Source organism: Oculina patagonica, chromosome 4, assembly GCF_052425735.1.
Source record: "Oculina patagonica isolate OP01 chromosome 4, crgOcupat, whole genome shotgun sequence".
NCBI lineage: Eukaryota > Metazoa > Cnidaria > Anthozoa > Scleractinia > Oculinidae > Oculina > Oculina patagonica.
The window spans coordinates 18,188,491-18,205,629 of NC_135761.1; the positions used below are offsets into that span (position 1 = coordinate 18,188,491).

General features: G+C 40.6%; 1 protein-coding gene across 1 annotated transcript; it reads left to right on the top strand.

Moving 5' to 3' along the window:
* The first annotated feature begins 39 nt into the window (after positions 1-39).
* Positions 40-17,079, top strand: LOC144651719 (b(0,+)-type amino acid transporter 1-like). The gene is made up of 10 exons (XM_078511681.1): positions 40-758; positions 7,568-7,693; positions 8,494-8,593; positions 9,131-9,175; positions 9,424-9,547; positions 10,342-10,445; positions 10,871-10,967; positions 11,503-11,658; positions 12,898-13,075; positions 14,050-17,079. The coding sequence occupies exons 1-10, from the start codon at positions 200-202 to the stop codon at positions 14,124-14,126; spliced, it is 1,566 nt and encodes a 521-aa protein (XP_078367807.1). The 5' UTR covers positions 40-199; the 3' UTR covers positions 14,127-17,079.
* Positions 17,080-17,139: the final 60 nt, after the last annotated feature.

The following is a 17,139-nucleotide window of genomic DNA, read 5'->3' on the forward strand; positions in this document are numbered from 1 at the left end:
TACGTTGTTATTGTCCTTCGTCGTTCAGATTGGACAAAATAACTCTTTAAGATTACCTTCTGTCTGTTGATTGGCTGTTCGTCTAAGAAAGCGAATATTTACTTGCATACTTGGCGAACCCTCGAGACTGCATTTCCATAATAGAAGTCAGCGTATGCACGTGTAAAGATTTCGCGCGCGTCTGCTGTTACGAGCCAAAATGGAGAATGGTAATTCTAGCATGGAAAAACCGAGTAACCATTGGGGAAGCGATGAATACTTGTCCCGTGAAGCGAAGGACAAGACGGCTGACAACCTGCTTCCAGACGATGAAGGCCCGGACGAAGAGAAGGGAAGTTTCGTTGGTTTGCAGCGAAAACTCGGCCTCGTCAGTGGAATCTGTCTCATCATAGGCACAATGATCGGCTCGGGAATATTTGCTTCGCCTCGCTATGTCATGGAAAACAGCGGCTCTGTGGGACTGACTTTGATCGTTTGGAGCTTGTGTGGTGTTCTGGCGATGTTCGGAGCGCTGTGTTACTCCGAACTCGGTACAATGATCCCACTGTCCGGAGCAGAGTACGTTTACTTGCTTGAGGGGTTCGGCCCGCTCCCGGCTTTTCTCTATTCGTGGACCTCTGTCATCGTGCTAAAGCCTTCGCAAGTTGCGATCATTTGTCTGGCGTTTGGAGCTTACGTGATCGAGCCTTTCTTTCCTGGTTGTGGTGACAGACAAGATTTACAACCTGTCGTGAAGCTACTAGCTGCGCTTGCCATCGGTGAGTGGGAAATTATCAATATACAATGTACAATTTTTATACACAAATTTAATTTTCGGTATCTTTTACCGTTTCAGGCACGTTTAATACGCATTTAGTTTCGCTTTTGCTAGCTTGTTAGCTGCGTAAAACCGCAAACAAATAATCCCAACGCTGTACAAACATTGTCAGGGCGATCTACCGTACCGTGATCTTCACACGATATCAACAACTCGCTCTCCAGGGTGCATGTTTCGTCCCATAGTTTCATTAAACATGTTAAACATGTTACAGTTTTCTTAGCTTTGTATTTAAAAATTTAATCTAAACGTATTTTATGAAACTGTTAACGTTTATAAATTATGGAAAACTAGGTTGAATTCTTTGCGAAAGGTGCTTGAAAGCCAAATGTACACAATGTGTCGTGTGTCTCGTCAGTACATTGTTGCATTGCGTTTTTCGCGCGAGTGAGGGCCACTTTGACGACCACAAAAATGTTGCGAAATACGGAGTTGTAAATTATCATGGCCGCGTTCAGCATTTACGAAATGCGTCAGATCAAGATGTATTGTTTTATTCTTGTATATATTGAATTGTTTTGTAATGCATGTCGCCCTGATTTGCATAAAAGACCTAAATTTTAATAATCACTCCGCTGTCTGATCTGCGTTTGTTTTTGTTTTCTATTCAACAAAAATTCGACAAAACTGAGCAAACGAGTCGAGGCCCGCTTTTGATCTCAAAACTGTTGTTCCTTGGCAGTGTCAGTGTCAGCTGACTTAATTCCAGAGTGATAAGTATGAAGGAAGGGCATGATCTAAGGTTTAGAAATTGACACATGTCATTTTAACCAACGGAACAAAATATGTTAAAGAACATGATTTTTTTGACAAATTAAGTAAACAGGAAGGCAAAATGTGTAAACCATATTTTACAGTCTGCTTTCCTTTACTTGTGTCTGTTGATACTTGAGTATCAAATGTGTTGATCCAGAAAATATCTCCCCCAGGAAAGATTGATTTTGATTTGAACCCTCTCACCCCATCCCTCCAGGCAATATTCTAGTTTTGCTCTTTCCTTTAAAAATTTTTTGGCTTAAGAGACCCCCACCCCCATCCCCTCAGAATTTCCAATTACCTTCTGTGGCGTGGTTTTAGATATTTTCTGGAACCACACAATAAAATTGAGATATGGTAGCTTTGCAAGGTTATTGGCTGTCACTCTTAGCTGGGACCTAATGCTGGGGGTAAACATGTCCATTTAGGAATATTAGCAATATTCGTAGTCACTTCATGTTTTGAATACTGGACTTTAAAAAAGTGCTAATTGTTTATCAAGTGTCAAAACTTTAAAAGCCATTTTTTTGCCAATTTACCTTTCTACATAAAATTGTTAAAATAGTGTGGGTTGGTTGTAGAAATAAAAAAAATATTTGTCTCACCTAACATTCCTGATATGTTCATAAGTAATATTTTTTACATCTTTCGTGTCTGGGATCTGGGTATTACCTTATTGTTACTTATTTTCACGGGAACTTAATTTCGCGAAAATGGAATGGGCATATTTCGCGGGACTTAATTTTCACGGTTTGGCCAAAAATGTGTAATTAACATAAAAAATACAATAGAAAACATTTAAAATAAATTTTCACGGGTCTTAAATTTTGCGATTTTTGGAAAATCGCGAGAATCACGAAAATTAAGTCCCACAAAAATAAGTAACAATAAGATAGTCATTTTTTCTTTTTCGTGATATAGATAGAGGGCATGAATCCCTCAGATATCTCCCCTGGGGGGTACTCAGGATTACAAGTGACGGGGATGATTGAATGGAGACAAAAATCAAGACCCCCAAAAATCCCCAGGGCCTCCAACAAAACCCCAAAAAATCCCTGGACCAAACATTAACCACAAAAAAAATTCCATGCCAATTTCTGACCCTTAAATTTCCACAAAGGATATTCACTATAAACAAGAACTTGGTTCGAAAATGTTAGGGAACAGTTATATTTGCTAATGAAGAACAAGGGGAAAATTCAAATTTTCAGGGATTTATTTAGAGAAAAATGTATACCCTTGGGGGTACTACCTTATATGGATATGTGCTGCTGGATTGGGTTCCTTTTTTGGCCTTCCAGGTCTGTTATCAGGTTACCATTTGGCCTTTTGGTCTGAGATGGGTCACAGAAATTATGGGGAAAATTATCTTAAATAATATCTTTCTGCCTCCCAAAACAAGTCATTCATTTTAAAATGTGAAAAACTAAATATAGTGGATGTTGTAGAATTGTGGAAAAAATTAAAGAGAAAAGCATCCTCTAGATCTTCACTTCCAGTCTGAGATGGGGTATATTTAGTCTGAGACAGGGAAGCATATTTGAGCTTTCTTTGGTCCTGAGTCTGGGTAGTGGCTAGACCACAACAGTGCATATTGCCACAGTGATCCAGAGTAACTTGACAACAGCGTTCACAAACTGATATTTAATTCCATAAATAACGTGAGAACTAAAATACAAAGGTAAGATACTTACAAACTGTCGTAAAAAATTAGAAAGAAATACGTTTATGCGCTTAAAGGTTACACAACGAAAAGTAAAATTAAAGATTACAAATAACGGTTAACAGTGTCGTGTGCAACGTTTTCCTTGCCTAGAAACTTAAGTCTAAAATTACAAACATAAGCGATAAAATAAAAACTAAGCGAATAAAGGATGCAAGGCAATTAAAGCGAAAAGGTGAACAAACTTACATAGCGTAAAAAACGAAAATATTTACCTTGTGCTGCCTTGATCACTGAGCAAGACTTGTGCTTTACTTCTTCAGTTATAGTTATTACGCCAACTCAGATCTCAACTGGCAAAAAACGCAACCTTATAACCAGCAAGTGGCGCGACACTTTCGTGTGCGCTTTCGTGATAAAACGGAAACTTTTGCAACGATAGTAGGGCGCGCGCGCGTATGAATACGTTTTAAGTTTCTTTGCATCTATGCGCGCGCTGTTATTGTCACAGTGCACCCCGCCCAAACATTTACCCCCCATCCCAAGTGTATCAAATGGGGCGTGTGGATAAGTCCTTAAAGCATGACAGTCACCACAAACCATGTTTGCGTTCCAGTCCACAAATATGTCTTGCCCATTCTCGTCCTCTGGGGCAAAGAATGTGTCTTGCCTTGCCATCTAATACACTTTATAGAAGGGATCATAGGCGTACGGGCCGGGGGGGCAGGGGGGGGGGCTGAAGCCCCCCCAAATTTTGGGCAACACAGATTTTTTGGGCAGCAAGAGAAATTTGGGCAAAGTCAGTTTGTAAGAAGTTTTTTTTTGAAGTTGAAGTTTTGAAGTTAGAACGAACAAAAACCAACACTATTTACTTGTACTTTGTACGGAGTAAGGTATGGCTTTTGTCTGCCTTTTAATTCAAACTAAGGCCAAAACTTTAAATCGATCCTTGTTACGCTAGGTCCCTATTGGATAGGTCAATTACCTTGCAGGATTTATTTTGTAAGTTCGCTCCTGGCCTGGAGAATTTGACGAGGGAGAAAAAAAAGTCGATATTCGAGCAACACACGTATCGCTACGACAAGATAATAAATAATTAAGAAATAACAAAAACCGCGCCCGCCCGCTCTCTTTTTTTATAGAAATCCGGACGAGAAACATTTTTTTTTTTACTTGGCCTAGATTATTACGTGTAATCGCACTAAATATTAGCATTTAATGGTATATTCAAACTCTGTAGTCAACAATAACATGGTTCGCATTGTTGATATCTTCGGCCGTCGAAATGGTAGAGGCAGCTATTTCTTTTTACGTGTTTTATGAGGTCATATCATAGATTCTTATGTAAGGATTTTTCACTTCATTTGCAAGCCTATGTTAGTGCATCGTATGACCCTTGTTTCCTCTCAACTGTTTCGAAAAAATTTGGGCAACTTGCGAGAATTTTTTGGGCAAATATCTCACCGCCCCCCCTGGAAAAAATTGCCCGTACGCCTATGGAAGGGATGCCTTATTAAATCATAGAAATACATAAAGACGGGTCTTAAAGAGCTTCTACGGATGTTTATAGCTGTTGAAAAAGTGTCCAGAAATCTTTAGCCTCGTTTTACGATATTTTATTTACTTAGAGCGACTGCTTTGATACGCCGACGGAAAACAAGCGAAAATGGCTCGAAGCGCTAGAAATAATTTGACTTTTATTCCCGCGCCCTTCATCTGCTTCATCGCTCTTTTCTTTTTGTCCTTTTTGACTTCTAGAGCTTCTATACATTTGATGACGTGGATTTGGAGTTCTTGTAAATATCAAGTACCATATGTAAAAGCGACAAAATCTTTTGTTCATTTTATTATAAAAACACAAATATTTGTTTATTATCCCGGGTTCATAATTACTTGAAGCCGATTTCGTGAACACTTGAGAATCTTGACATGTACATCTGTAACGCACCCGGGGGCCAATAGTGTCATATATCAAGTTCAAAAAAGAGGTAAAATAAACAATAATTAACCAGGGACAACCATTGTCCAGGCAAAGACACTTCACGTTTGCACGGCGCGTTCAGTTCGTTCTCTTCGCTTAATCGCGATCCATGAGAAGCAGATCACTACCATCACCAGCATCACAAGATGACGAATCGCTTTGATCAGAGCGCTCCGTTCAGCTCCAGAAGCACGGCTGATTTGCTGGCAAACCAGCCAGAAAACCACTATCAAAGCGAAGCCGACGGCGAAGTCGTGGAGGCGAAAGGGCTTCAGCTCGACAAACAAGTCGGTTTAATCGGGAGCGTGTCTTTAATCGTTGGAACTATGATCGGCAGTGGCATATTCGCCTCGGCTAGCGGAGTGTTCAGCCAGGCGGGTTCGGTCGGTTTGAGTTTGTTCGTTTGGGGTGGATGCGGTGTAATCGCGATGCTGGGAGCTCTCTGTTATGCGGAGCTAGGAACGATGATTCCGAAATCGGGCGGAGAGTTTGCCTACCTTTTCAAAGCGTTTGGTGGCCTCAGCGCATTTTTGTACAGTTGGACCTCGGTCACGCTGCTCCGTCCAGCGCAAACCGCCATCATCGCTCTAGCTTTTGGACAGTACGTGGCTGAGCCGTTTTTTCCGTCGTGTTTGAGTCAGGATCCGGATCGACAAGACTTGAATGTGTTAGTGAAGTTGTTGGCAGCCTTTTGCATTGGTAAGAGCTCCGACTTTTTCCATCCAATTCTTTTTATCTTTCGTATTTCATGCGATGTGGTAACACAAGTTTAATGATGTACCGTGTTCTGACTCATAATTAACTGTTTGAAGTTTGAATAACGCCACTGAACTGAAGGGGACATTTCTGGGTTGAGCGATAACAAGTACATTTGTAGTTTACACTCGATGATTAGTTCTCGCCCGCTTCCGCGTGAGACCCATGCAGCGGTGGCCTCTGACCTTCCTCTGACTACAAACTATACGGGTAGAAGGAACATGGGGGAGATGTGTACCTGAGCTAATTTTTATCCCCCTGGGGCTTTTCACGGGATGCCGGTGAGGTGAGTGTTTTCCGTATCTGCCAACGTAGCACAACAGTTTCGTCAGAGACTTCCACTTCTCCGGCGGTTTTGGTGCAACCCGTATAAACAGCGCGCGGATGAGAGAGTTCAGGGACTAGATTACAGTTGGGTGGTGGTGGTGGTAGTGGTGGTGGTGGGGTGGGGGGAGGGAGGTTATAATAATTTAATAATAATAATTTGCTAATTTATATAGCGCATATTTTCATGTTCTGATCAATAGCGCTTTACATCTTATGAAAATAAAAATAAAGTTATAGATTATAAAAATACTTCTTAAAAAGATAAGTTTTAAGTTGAGATTTGAAACAGTCAAGTGATGTCGCTTGACGAAGCTCCACAGGTAGAACATTCCAAAGTTTCGGAGCTGCCACTGAAAATGATCTAGCTCCCAATGTTGACAGCATCTTTCCCTTGGGATGGTCCAATAAGGGCATGCCAGTAGACCTAAGATTGTATAATGAATTCGATTTTATCCTAATTAGATCGCTAAGATAAGTTGGCGCCAGGCCATGAATACATTTAAAAGTCAAAAGTAAAATCTTATAATCAATACGCAAAGAAACCGGCAGCCAGTGCAGCTCGTAAAGCGCCGTTTTTTCCGTCGTGTTTGAGTCAGGATCCGGATCGACAAGACTTGAATGTGTTAGTGAAGTTGTTGGCAGCCTTTTGCATTGGTAAGAGCTCCGACTTTTTTTTATGAGGGTATTGGTAGTAGTGGGGAGCTTAGGGCATGAGATCCACAGCATCCTTGCACGTTACGACATGGTCTTACCTTTAACGCACGGGGGACCTATGCACCTTAGTCATCAAGTTAGTTGAACCAGGTGTGGTCGACTTACTTACTTACTTCGGTGAAATGATCAACAGGACTGACGCTTATTTGTGGAGGTATCGTTTTGTATCAAGGAATATTTTTCCCCATACATGAACCAAACTCCAGTGTGGCAATGGTCATGGGTTCGACTCCTGTTTGAAAAAGTCGAAAAAGTTTTCAGAGAAGCTTGTATGATTGTTTTGTAAAACTTCTTTCTCGATTTTCTAAGTGTTTTGATCCAAGTGCGCCCACTTCTTACTTTCTGATCAAATAAATCAGTAATGATCGGAAATTCTTCGGATTTCCCGCACTTAAACACTTTACTCCTTAGCTCCCCGACGAAGTTATTGTACAATAATAGGTACTCAGCTTTACTCCCTGGGTCAACACTTTACTCCTTAGCTCCCCGACGAAGTTATTGTACAATAATAGGTACTCAGCTTCATTGTTAAACTGTTTGGTTTTTCTTGCAGGAATTATCTTGTTCGTGAACTGCGCCAGCGTGAAGTGGGCCTCGCGCATGCAAATCGTTTTCACGGTTTGTAAGATGTTCGCTATCATCATGTTGATCATCACTGGCCTTGTTCGTCTGGGTCAAGGTGAGTGGTGTAATCTCTATAGTGGACTAACTTAAACTTCCTGCTAAAAGCCCCCCCCCCCCCCCCGCTTATAAGCCACCCTGGTTATAGGCCCATCTGCCTGGAAACCAAAAAAGCATTCATCCTGTCTTAAGCCCCTCCCCCCCCCCCCCGGATATAAGCCCTCCTCTGCTGGATGACAGTACAGAACAGGACCAAGTGTTGCTTTATCATCTTATTTTGATCAACATTGCCGTGGCTCGTTTCGCGGAAACGGTTTTTTAATTCCGCTTATATGCCCCCTCCGGATATAAGCCTTCCCGTTTATAAGCCCACCCAAACCCTTTACGAAGTTTTCTAAGCCCAGGGCTTATAACCAGAATTTTACGGTTTAGAGGGTAGGGATTTCACGACTTGAAGTCTACGCCGAATAGGGTAGGGAAAACTTTATTTGAAAGCTACGGACGTTTCAAAATATCTTGAAACGGAGCCAGTGAGCGGTCAATTCATTTTAACAGGTTATTGAAGTGAAAATTAAGAAAAAAAATACCGTAGTGACCCTTCAGTCTGTGAAAGCAGTGCCATTTTCTGTCGGAAGTTATATGAAAGGGTTACGTTAGTTTTCTGTCAAAAATGGTATATGAAAGAGCAAGGGTTTGAACTCTCGGGCAGAGCCTCCCCGTTTCAAGTTCAGGGTGCGCATGATTTTCCTGTCTGTTCAGTTTTCGGTAGTAATTTTCTTTAGTTCTGATTCTTGGGTTTTCAATTTGGTCAAGATCATCCACATATAATTTCCTTTCTTTTTGTTTATTTTTATGCAGGGTTCACGCAAAGTTTCGAAAACTCGTTTGACAATACGGAAAAGAAGATTGGTATTGTGGGATTCGCGTTTTACAATGGATTATGGGCTTATGACGGCTGGTGAGTAACGTGTCAACCGTTCTTCTTGCGTTTTCGAGATCAGTAATCATTATTTACTGCCGTGACTTAAGATCGACAATTCATATAAACTGCAAAGTGCATAGTAAAGGCCGGTTAACGCCACGAGTGTCGGCCTTAACGTTTTATTATTGCAACAATCTGACTTGGCAACTTTTGGAGAAAGCGGAAGGGAGGGTTACGGGAGGCGGGAGAAGAGAGAAGGGAAGCGGGATTTTAAGTGGCCAAACATTGAGCACAAAAGGCCCGGCGGAAGGACTAAGGACAGGGCGGGAACTCTGGAGTAAATGGTACGGGAAGTAGGAGGTTCAGGCCCCCATGGCCCCCCCCCCCACCACCCCAACCCGCCACCACTAAATATTCAAAACTTAGGAGCATTAAAAAAATAGTTCTCGCCAGGAAAGTTCCACTAGTAGGTCTGAACATACAAGGAGGAGAGTAAATTTTGAAGCAATATATTGTGAAGTAATTATCGGCGAAACCTTTTAAGTAACTTTCTCGGCTTTCTTCACTTTAAAGGAACAATTTGAATTATGTCACAGAAGAACTCAAGAACCCCTACCGGTACGTTTATTGCTCTTCTTGTCCAGTTACTTTGAAAAAACTGCGCCTGCGCTTAAATTTCATGGAACTTGTTAGTGTTACAATCAACTAGTCTCGGTTGCTCGAATAATGCATTTTGCACTTGGTATTTAAGTGGAAAGGTGATTCAGTTATGCTTATCCCGGTGTTAAAACTGATGGACTTAACCAAGGTTATTTTAAACAATTAACTAACCCGTTTTATGTATGTCTCTCTTTAATTGTTCTTAGAGACTTGCCGCTGTCCATATTGATTGGTATTCCCCTCGTGACTGGGTGTTACGTGCTAGTAAATATCGCTTATTTGGCCGTGCTGACACCAGCAGAAATCATGACTTCCAGTGCTGTCGCTGTGGTAAGTCAGACCTGGTTTAAGAAAACACCATTACTCCGTTCATTCTCCATTAGTCCTAAACAACCCCACCCGTCCTACCCCGTTACCCAAGCTCGAATGAAATAATAGCCAGCTGGTTTGCCTCGCCATCTGGGATTTTAACGTTGTTATGTTTTGATTTATTTTTGTCTCATTTGCTCGGCCCCACTAGCCTTGTGCTATAATACTGCCGAGGGTAATAAAGGTTATTATTATTATTATTATTACCAATGACTGTTCGGGAGAATAAGTCCAGACGCCAGATTTTTTTTTTCCGGTTTTGTTGGCTATTTCAATCAGCACGTCGAAAGACGATGTCGAAAGATGGATGGTAGAAAGTAGCTATGTACGTTTCACTGTTATTGTGTGTAAAGTGGTTTTCGAAAGTTAAACCTTAGGCTAAACTGGCCAAAGTCGAGGCCAAAGCGATAATCTCAAACATGGATTTGGATCTAGTGGAAAAGCACTTGAAAGTAACTGTTGCCAAGTCACCGGGCATTACAGAGGAACTTTGATCAAGAAAGATGGGGCAGGGCATCGCCATGGGGCATGACAGTGTTTCCCGCCAAATATGTGCCGGAGCCGCGTCCCGCTCGATTTTTTCCCGCCAAAATTCGTGACTGAGCAATATGCCACAACTTCGGTCTCAACTTGAATTTTCTTTTTAATAATAAATGTACCGATAATGGTTTGCCCCAGGATGGGGGGGGGGGGGGGGGGTAAGGGGGGGGACATAAACAAAGCAAAAAACAAAAGTATGTTATTTTCTTTTCCAGACTTTAGCAGATCGTTTATACGGAGTTATGGCTTGGGTGATTCCCATATTTGTTGCCTCGTCCACGTTTGGAGCTGCAAACGGATCAGCATTTAGCGGTGGAAGGTAATTATTCAGAGCCAATTATTCAGAGCCTGACAGGTCTACTGTTTTCGTTCGCGCTTTGAAACTGGAAAGGACATTTTTAAAACTGTTTCAGAAAAACTCTTAACATTAAGACAGAATGGAACCTGTTTTGTGAGTCTTCCAGAGCATTCGTTTGTATAAGATAGAGTTCTTTACACTTTACTTTGTACACACTTCTAGTATTTAGTTGAAATTTGTTTTAACTCAGAGCTCATTATATGACGAAAAGCTGGTTGAATAATTTAAACCTGGGTTACAAAAAGGTACAATTATTTGTCTTTCTGCAACATTCGGCATTATCCTTTAATCGACATTTTACTGAACAATATTAAACAACATTGAAAGGAAATTTATTGAAGTTATAATTAAACATTTCTGTTTGTTTTGTTGTTTGTTTTCCCCAGATTGGTGTTCGCCGCCGCCCGTGAAGGACATTTGCCCAAGTTTCTCGCCATGATTCACACCAAGCGACACACGCCCCTACCCGCCATGTTGTTCACGGTAAGTGAAATGGCGTATAAATTGTTATTTCATGTTATAAAAGTTATTTCAGTATTTTAAAACTTTATTACCAGTTTCTCTAGTAAAAATAGAAGTGTTTTCAAGTTAAATGTACTGTGCTTATTTTCGGGGGCTTATTTTAGGAATTTTTCGGTACACTTCCAGGGTTCTATCTAACGGTATTTGAGCGCGTAGAAGCTTCCGCCTCAAAATTCCAAGCTGCCTCCAAAATATATTGGTGTCATTACAGTATGTAATTTTAACTATATCGGAGAATTCATCCAGACGCGACGAGGTCAGTGCACATGAAGTAAGTATTCCCTGTCTAAGGAAAGTAATTGTGTCTCAAAATGCACCAGATTGCATCTCAGCCCAAGCATGTTTATTTCAAAAGAATTCAAGGGGGGGGGGGGAGGCATGCCCCCGCCCCGCCTAGGACGCTCGTGGCCTTCGACCACTCGGGACGTCGACTTCTCCCCCAAACGATAAATCCTACATAGAACCCTGCCCTAATATTATTTGTCCGTTTCTCCAGAGTATTATTGCTTGGATCATGTTACTGCCCAACTCGAGTAGCTTTGAGACGCTCATAAACTACTTCAGTTTTGCCGCCTGGGTTTTCTATGGGTGCACTGTGTCTGCTCTTCTTTGGCTCCGTTACAAGAAACCCGAGATGAAACGACCTTATAAGGTAAGTCACTTGTTCATAGAAACGATTGAGTTCTTCGTTAGCTCGGGGGAGAATGGGACGGAAGCCGTTATTTAAGTTTTTTTCCAGTTTTTTGGGGTCGGGGGGGGGGAATTCACAATTCTAACAGACAGGCTGAATGGGATAAGAAAGTAACTAGCGAGTTAATTATTTAGTAATGAATAGATTGATAGAGAGTCATCAGGGATTCAGTGTTTCCAAAATACTAAGGGTTAAACTTGCACAAATACGTGCAAAAAATGTTACAGATATTGAAAGTTCAGTTGTTAGATTGTGTACTAGAAGCGACGTGCTTCGAAACAAAGAAGATAGCTTTTATTGCTTCTTTAAACTGAAAAACACCATGCATGTGATTTTCAAAGGTAACAATCGATGTTAATTTACGATCCGCGACTCAAGAGTCATGGAGAGGAATTTATTAAGAACCTAACCGTAAAATGAAATTATTAAGAAAAATAATAGCACAAAAGATAACAGATGGGCAACCAAGAGAGGTTCGGATGACCATTCTCCATAAAAATTAATTCTTCATAAAAGGTAAAAAATAAGGAGACACCATTTTCAGTTACAGAACAATTATGGTTCGTGTCAACATTTATTAGAAAATACGTTTGTGATACTAAGTGAAAAGCTGTTGACGAACGACAGCAAAACGGCGAGACAGAGAGAGACTAGAGAGACTACAACTGTCATGTTTAAAGAAGTGCTTGACACTCTAAGGTTCTACGAAGGTCCAAGGTTCAGGAAAGAGAGACATCGGCAGCTGCGAAGGAAAGAGATCGGTACTACAAAATGGGGGATAGGAAAGGAAGATAGATCTGTAGTTAGGAAAGGAAGATTGATCTGGACTCATGCAAGAATTACTTTACTGACACTTTGAGTCACGACAGATCAGTTTAATTTTCCTACACACTTAGAAGTTTGACGACACAACCACAGAGACAGAAAATTAAGAAAAAGGGAGATGTGCAAGAATTGCCTATATTAGGTAGCGGAGGAACTGTACAACTGAAACTTTGACTCATCTGTGTAACGCTCAAGGACAATGAAAAAAGGAGAAAAAAGAGACAGAGACAATTATGAAATACACAACGAGGGAGATTGACAAGCAACGCCTGAAACGCAGGACATGACAGACCTGGCTTTCAAACACGACTCTCTTGTTTCATTTTTTTAACTTATCGCTGTGCTTTTGAATAAATGCCATTTTTCTAACGTCAGGTTCCGTTGATAATCCCCATTCTTGTCGTGTTGGCCTCCATGTATCTGATAGTAGCACCGTTCTACGAAGCTCCTTTAGAGTCGTTCTTCTGTCTTCTCTTCATCTTGGCTGGAATACCATTCTACCTGGTTTTCGTGCATTTCAACATCGTGCCTAAAAGTTTCTTCGATTGCATTGGTAAGTCAAGCTTTCCTTCTTTCCTTTCTAATTTTAACCTTTTTTCCCAAGAGTGATCTCGAGAGTATAAAACGGACATATATTTTGCATTGATGTATTCAAGATGTATCCCAAGTTCCCAAAACTAACACAAGAACAAATGCTTAGAAATCTGTACGGAGAATTTATCTTACATTCTTGGACTGACGTGTGTAAGAAATAAAGTTATCACAATATTATTCACTATAGCACATTGTGCTATCCGAGGACCGTGATAGTCTCCACAGACTTTGCTTTATTTTTCTGGTTGGCAAGCGCGCGACCCCCCCCCCTTCCTTTTTTCCCCCCCCCACCCCCGCCCACTTGCGTTTTTGCTCGTTCAAATCCCCCGCGGTTTATATATTGCTTGAGCGCTCTTGGCGATCCTTAGAAAAAAATCAGTGGAGGGGACAGTCTAGCACCATGGGGATATTGCTTTCGTTACCGTCATGTAATCCTTCGCTATGACGTTCACGAAGAGTTCGTAATGACATTGTCAAGGAGAAGAATTGTAACACTCTTGGGGATTTGTTTTGGAAACTCTCTCTTGCGACTCTCACAATCAACGCTTCGAGTAGCTCGCAAAATTTAGCTGCTTTAATCTGTGTCAATGTCGTGGGAGGCGCAGTGGCCTAATGGTTAGCACGCCGGATCGAACGGTCCGGGTTCAAGCCCTGACCGGGGTTACTGTGTTGTGTTCTTGGGCAATATACTTTACTCTCATAGTGCCTCTCTCCACCCAGGTGTGTAAATGGCTACCGGCGAAATAATGCTGGGGGGGGGGGGGGGGGGTAACCCTGCGATGGATTAGCATCCCATCCAGTGGGGAGTATAAATATTCCTGGCCGCTTAAAGCTACCGAAACCAGAATAAGCTTCCGGCAGTGAGGGCCGCTTGCCGGCTCAAGTCTTCCCTTTTAAAATAATGTTAAAGTCAACCTTTTGTTTTCATTTCAGCGAGGTTAACGTACAAATTGCAGAAGGTTTTTGATGTGGCTTTTCCAGAGTCAGCGGATGAGATGGTGGCGACATAAAATGGAACAAGATTGTATTAATTTTGTAACAAAAGTGTGGTATGCTTGTTAATTATAATGTGTTAGCGTTAACCATATGTTTTGAAGTCGTGAATTTTTACATTATCAAGAGGTTAATAAGCGGAGCAAGGGAATACATATATCTGTTACCCCAAGGAATTCCTGTCGATTTATTTGTAGATAGTCACGTTTCCTTTCTGAGCTTATCCTCTCGCGCCAAGTGCAGCGCTTTGCCTTGATATATCGTGGAGTTATTCGCGTTCTAACGTCTTGTGTGACGGGTTGAACGTCAATCTAAAAGTAATAAACAAAACAAAAAAAAGTTCGGCGGGGTATTCCGTCTCTTTCTTCCTACTCTCTTGATAAAACAAACTTCTAACAGGATACTGTAATATTCTGTGGATTCCCTCCCCGCGCCAGAAACGATCTGTTATGGTCATATGACTTCTTGGGGGATGGGGCTTAATTAATGGGAGACTTTTAGTCAACGTATCGACCTGTAAAACTGTAGCATGTGAACTATGTGGGGGTGGGGGTGGGGGTGCAAAAGAAGTTCTTGTTATACAATTCAGTAAGAATTTATGGTATTTTTTAAAATGTTGCAAAAAGTGGACTGTGTACCTACTGAGTACCACGGAGGGGACTTGCTACGGTCGAACTATCTTCAGGATTTTTGGTATTAGCGTAGGTAAAGAGGTTTCAATTGAAATTTTTCTTGTGCCCAAAACGTACGTTTTGTTTTCTGGCACATCGCAGCTGTCCTCTGCATTTTATCGATCCGTTTAGATAAAGCAATAAAAAATAATTCTCTACATTTTTGAGGGAGAGGTTCGACTTTTCAAACAACCAAAAAAATTGGTAAATATTTTAAAAAGTATTCCTTATGAATCTCAATTAAAAGAAATTGTGACTTAGCAGTTTTATACGCAGTTAAGTCCTCATCACCCTGAGCCGTGTAGATATTTTTCTAGTAAATATTAATTTAAATACAAAAAAATATTTCATTGAAATGGCATATATGCTTATCGTATATATAATATGACATGGCGTTGTTTGAGTGCAAATGCAGGCTAAAACGAGTGCATGGATCGCGAACCGGTTTTAACCGGTTTACCAAGTTGTCAGTGTTAGCGCATCATCAGAAAAGTGGTCGGCGATAGTTTTTCCTATTATCGATCACGTTTTAGTTGTAAAGCACTCTGAATTCGTAAAATGCTAGCCGTATTGCACGAGACATCGCTGAATAATTTCTATTTATCGTGAATAATAAGTGCTGCATTCATAATTTATTTAGGAAACACTGAATTTTTTAATCGCAGTCACTGTCGTGATGAATGTGAAATAATACAGGATTATTCCTTAAATATTTAAAACGGGCATGATTCTTAATTATTGTTATTACTATCATTTATTATATTGGGTGTATCTCTTCAAAAATAATCCTGAGGTAAACATTATTTTTAATAGCCCCTCTTTAATTGCCGTATTAATTTAATGAAAGGTATTTAACCAGGTCGATATTCAAAATATTGCTCAGTGTGAGTTTTAAAATGTATATGGAAGTCTTAATTATTAATAGCTCACACTGTTTTATGAATATCTGTGCAATTTTTTAAATGTGTTTGGTAAGTAAGAGTCCTTATGATTCTGGCTACCCCGAAAAACTAAAATTACCGTACCCGGCAAAGGTGTTTGGAACGTTATCACGTCGGATTGACGTCATATCAATAATTTCCGTGACGTCGTAGAGATCCATCGGGGCCGCCATCTTGTTTCCTTAACGCGAGCAAAAACTGGGAAGAGTGCAAAATTCCCGTGGGAAGGGGTGCAGGGGCAGGAAAAACTACTGGGGGCTTGTGAGATAGCCGAAGGAAGTTCTGCAGGGTTTAACTGTTAAGTTGTGGCCTTTTTCACAGTAAAGATCGATTAGTCGTCTTGTCGGACATATGAAGGGTTATTCGTCTTGATGTTGAATCGATCCTGATAGCCCAGATGAGGATTGCACGGATAACCCGGATGCGATCGACATTGATAAACTATCAGTTTAATTCTCATATGTCCCGCAAAATTCTAGAATTGTCGGTCATCGTGCCAAAAATCTGTCCAAATTGAATTGAAGGCGAGTTGTCCATCTTAGATATGATTGACAACTCGCTTTCTGTAAATTGTATATCAGTCCCATTTTCACACTGGGACCAGTAAATTGAAGTAAATAATTGAAAAACAGGTATTTTTGAAATGTCAATTTTACTAAGAATTTTATATTAATGTAATAAGTTAAGCGGGAGTCCCGCACTGTAGAAGAAGAATTGTGAGTAAAAATGCGTAAAATGGTGCGAAATGTATAACTTTATACGGTGTGTTGGATCACGAACGATACAAGTACCAAACAGATATGTGGTCTGTTGTAGGTAAAGCACAAAAGGAATATTTACTGCTCGAGCTGTCTAGTCCTTTACAGCAGAAATAAGCAGACCCTTTTAATTTGCATCTTTTGTTTTGATGTTAGCTTCTGTTTGCAGATAAAGTAAACATTTCCCGAGAAAACTTCAATTGTGCCTTTGTAAACCAGGGCCGGGTTGTTTAAAGCACGATTAAGCTAATCCAGGATAAACGTGAATTTGGTTTCAGTTTTTTGAACTTTTCAGTGAGGTTTTCTGTTTATATTTTTTGTTCTTCAGTTTTGACGTCGACTTATCTCAAACTCACAAAATATAAGCAATAAAAACACTCTTATACAAGGGAAATTGACCCTTGATCAACTTTTATGCTGGGTTAGTTTTAATCGACTTTCGAACAACCCGGCCCAAGGTTGTTTTCTAAAGCTTATATGCTATACAAGGCTGCTATAGACCGCATGACCGTGTGGTATGAAAGTATTTTTAGCGTATATAATCTTGTATATTAGTTAAAAGCTTAAATGCGTTTGGAAAATAAATGTAAAATAAACCTGTATTGTTGTTCCTTTGTTTTAGCGATTTTTTTTTATTTCATTGCCCACTGTATCACGTGG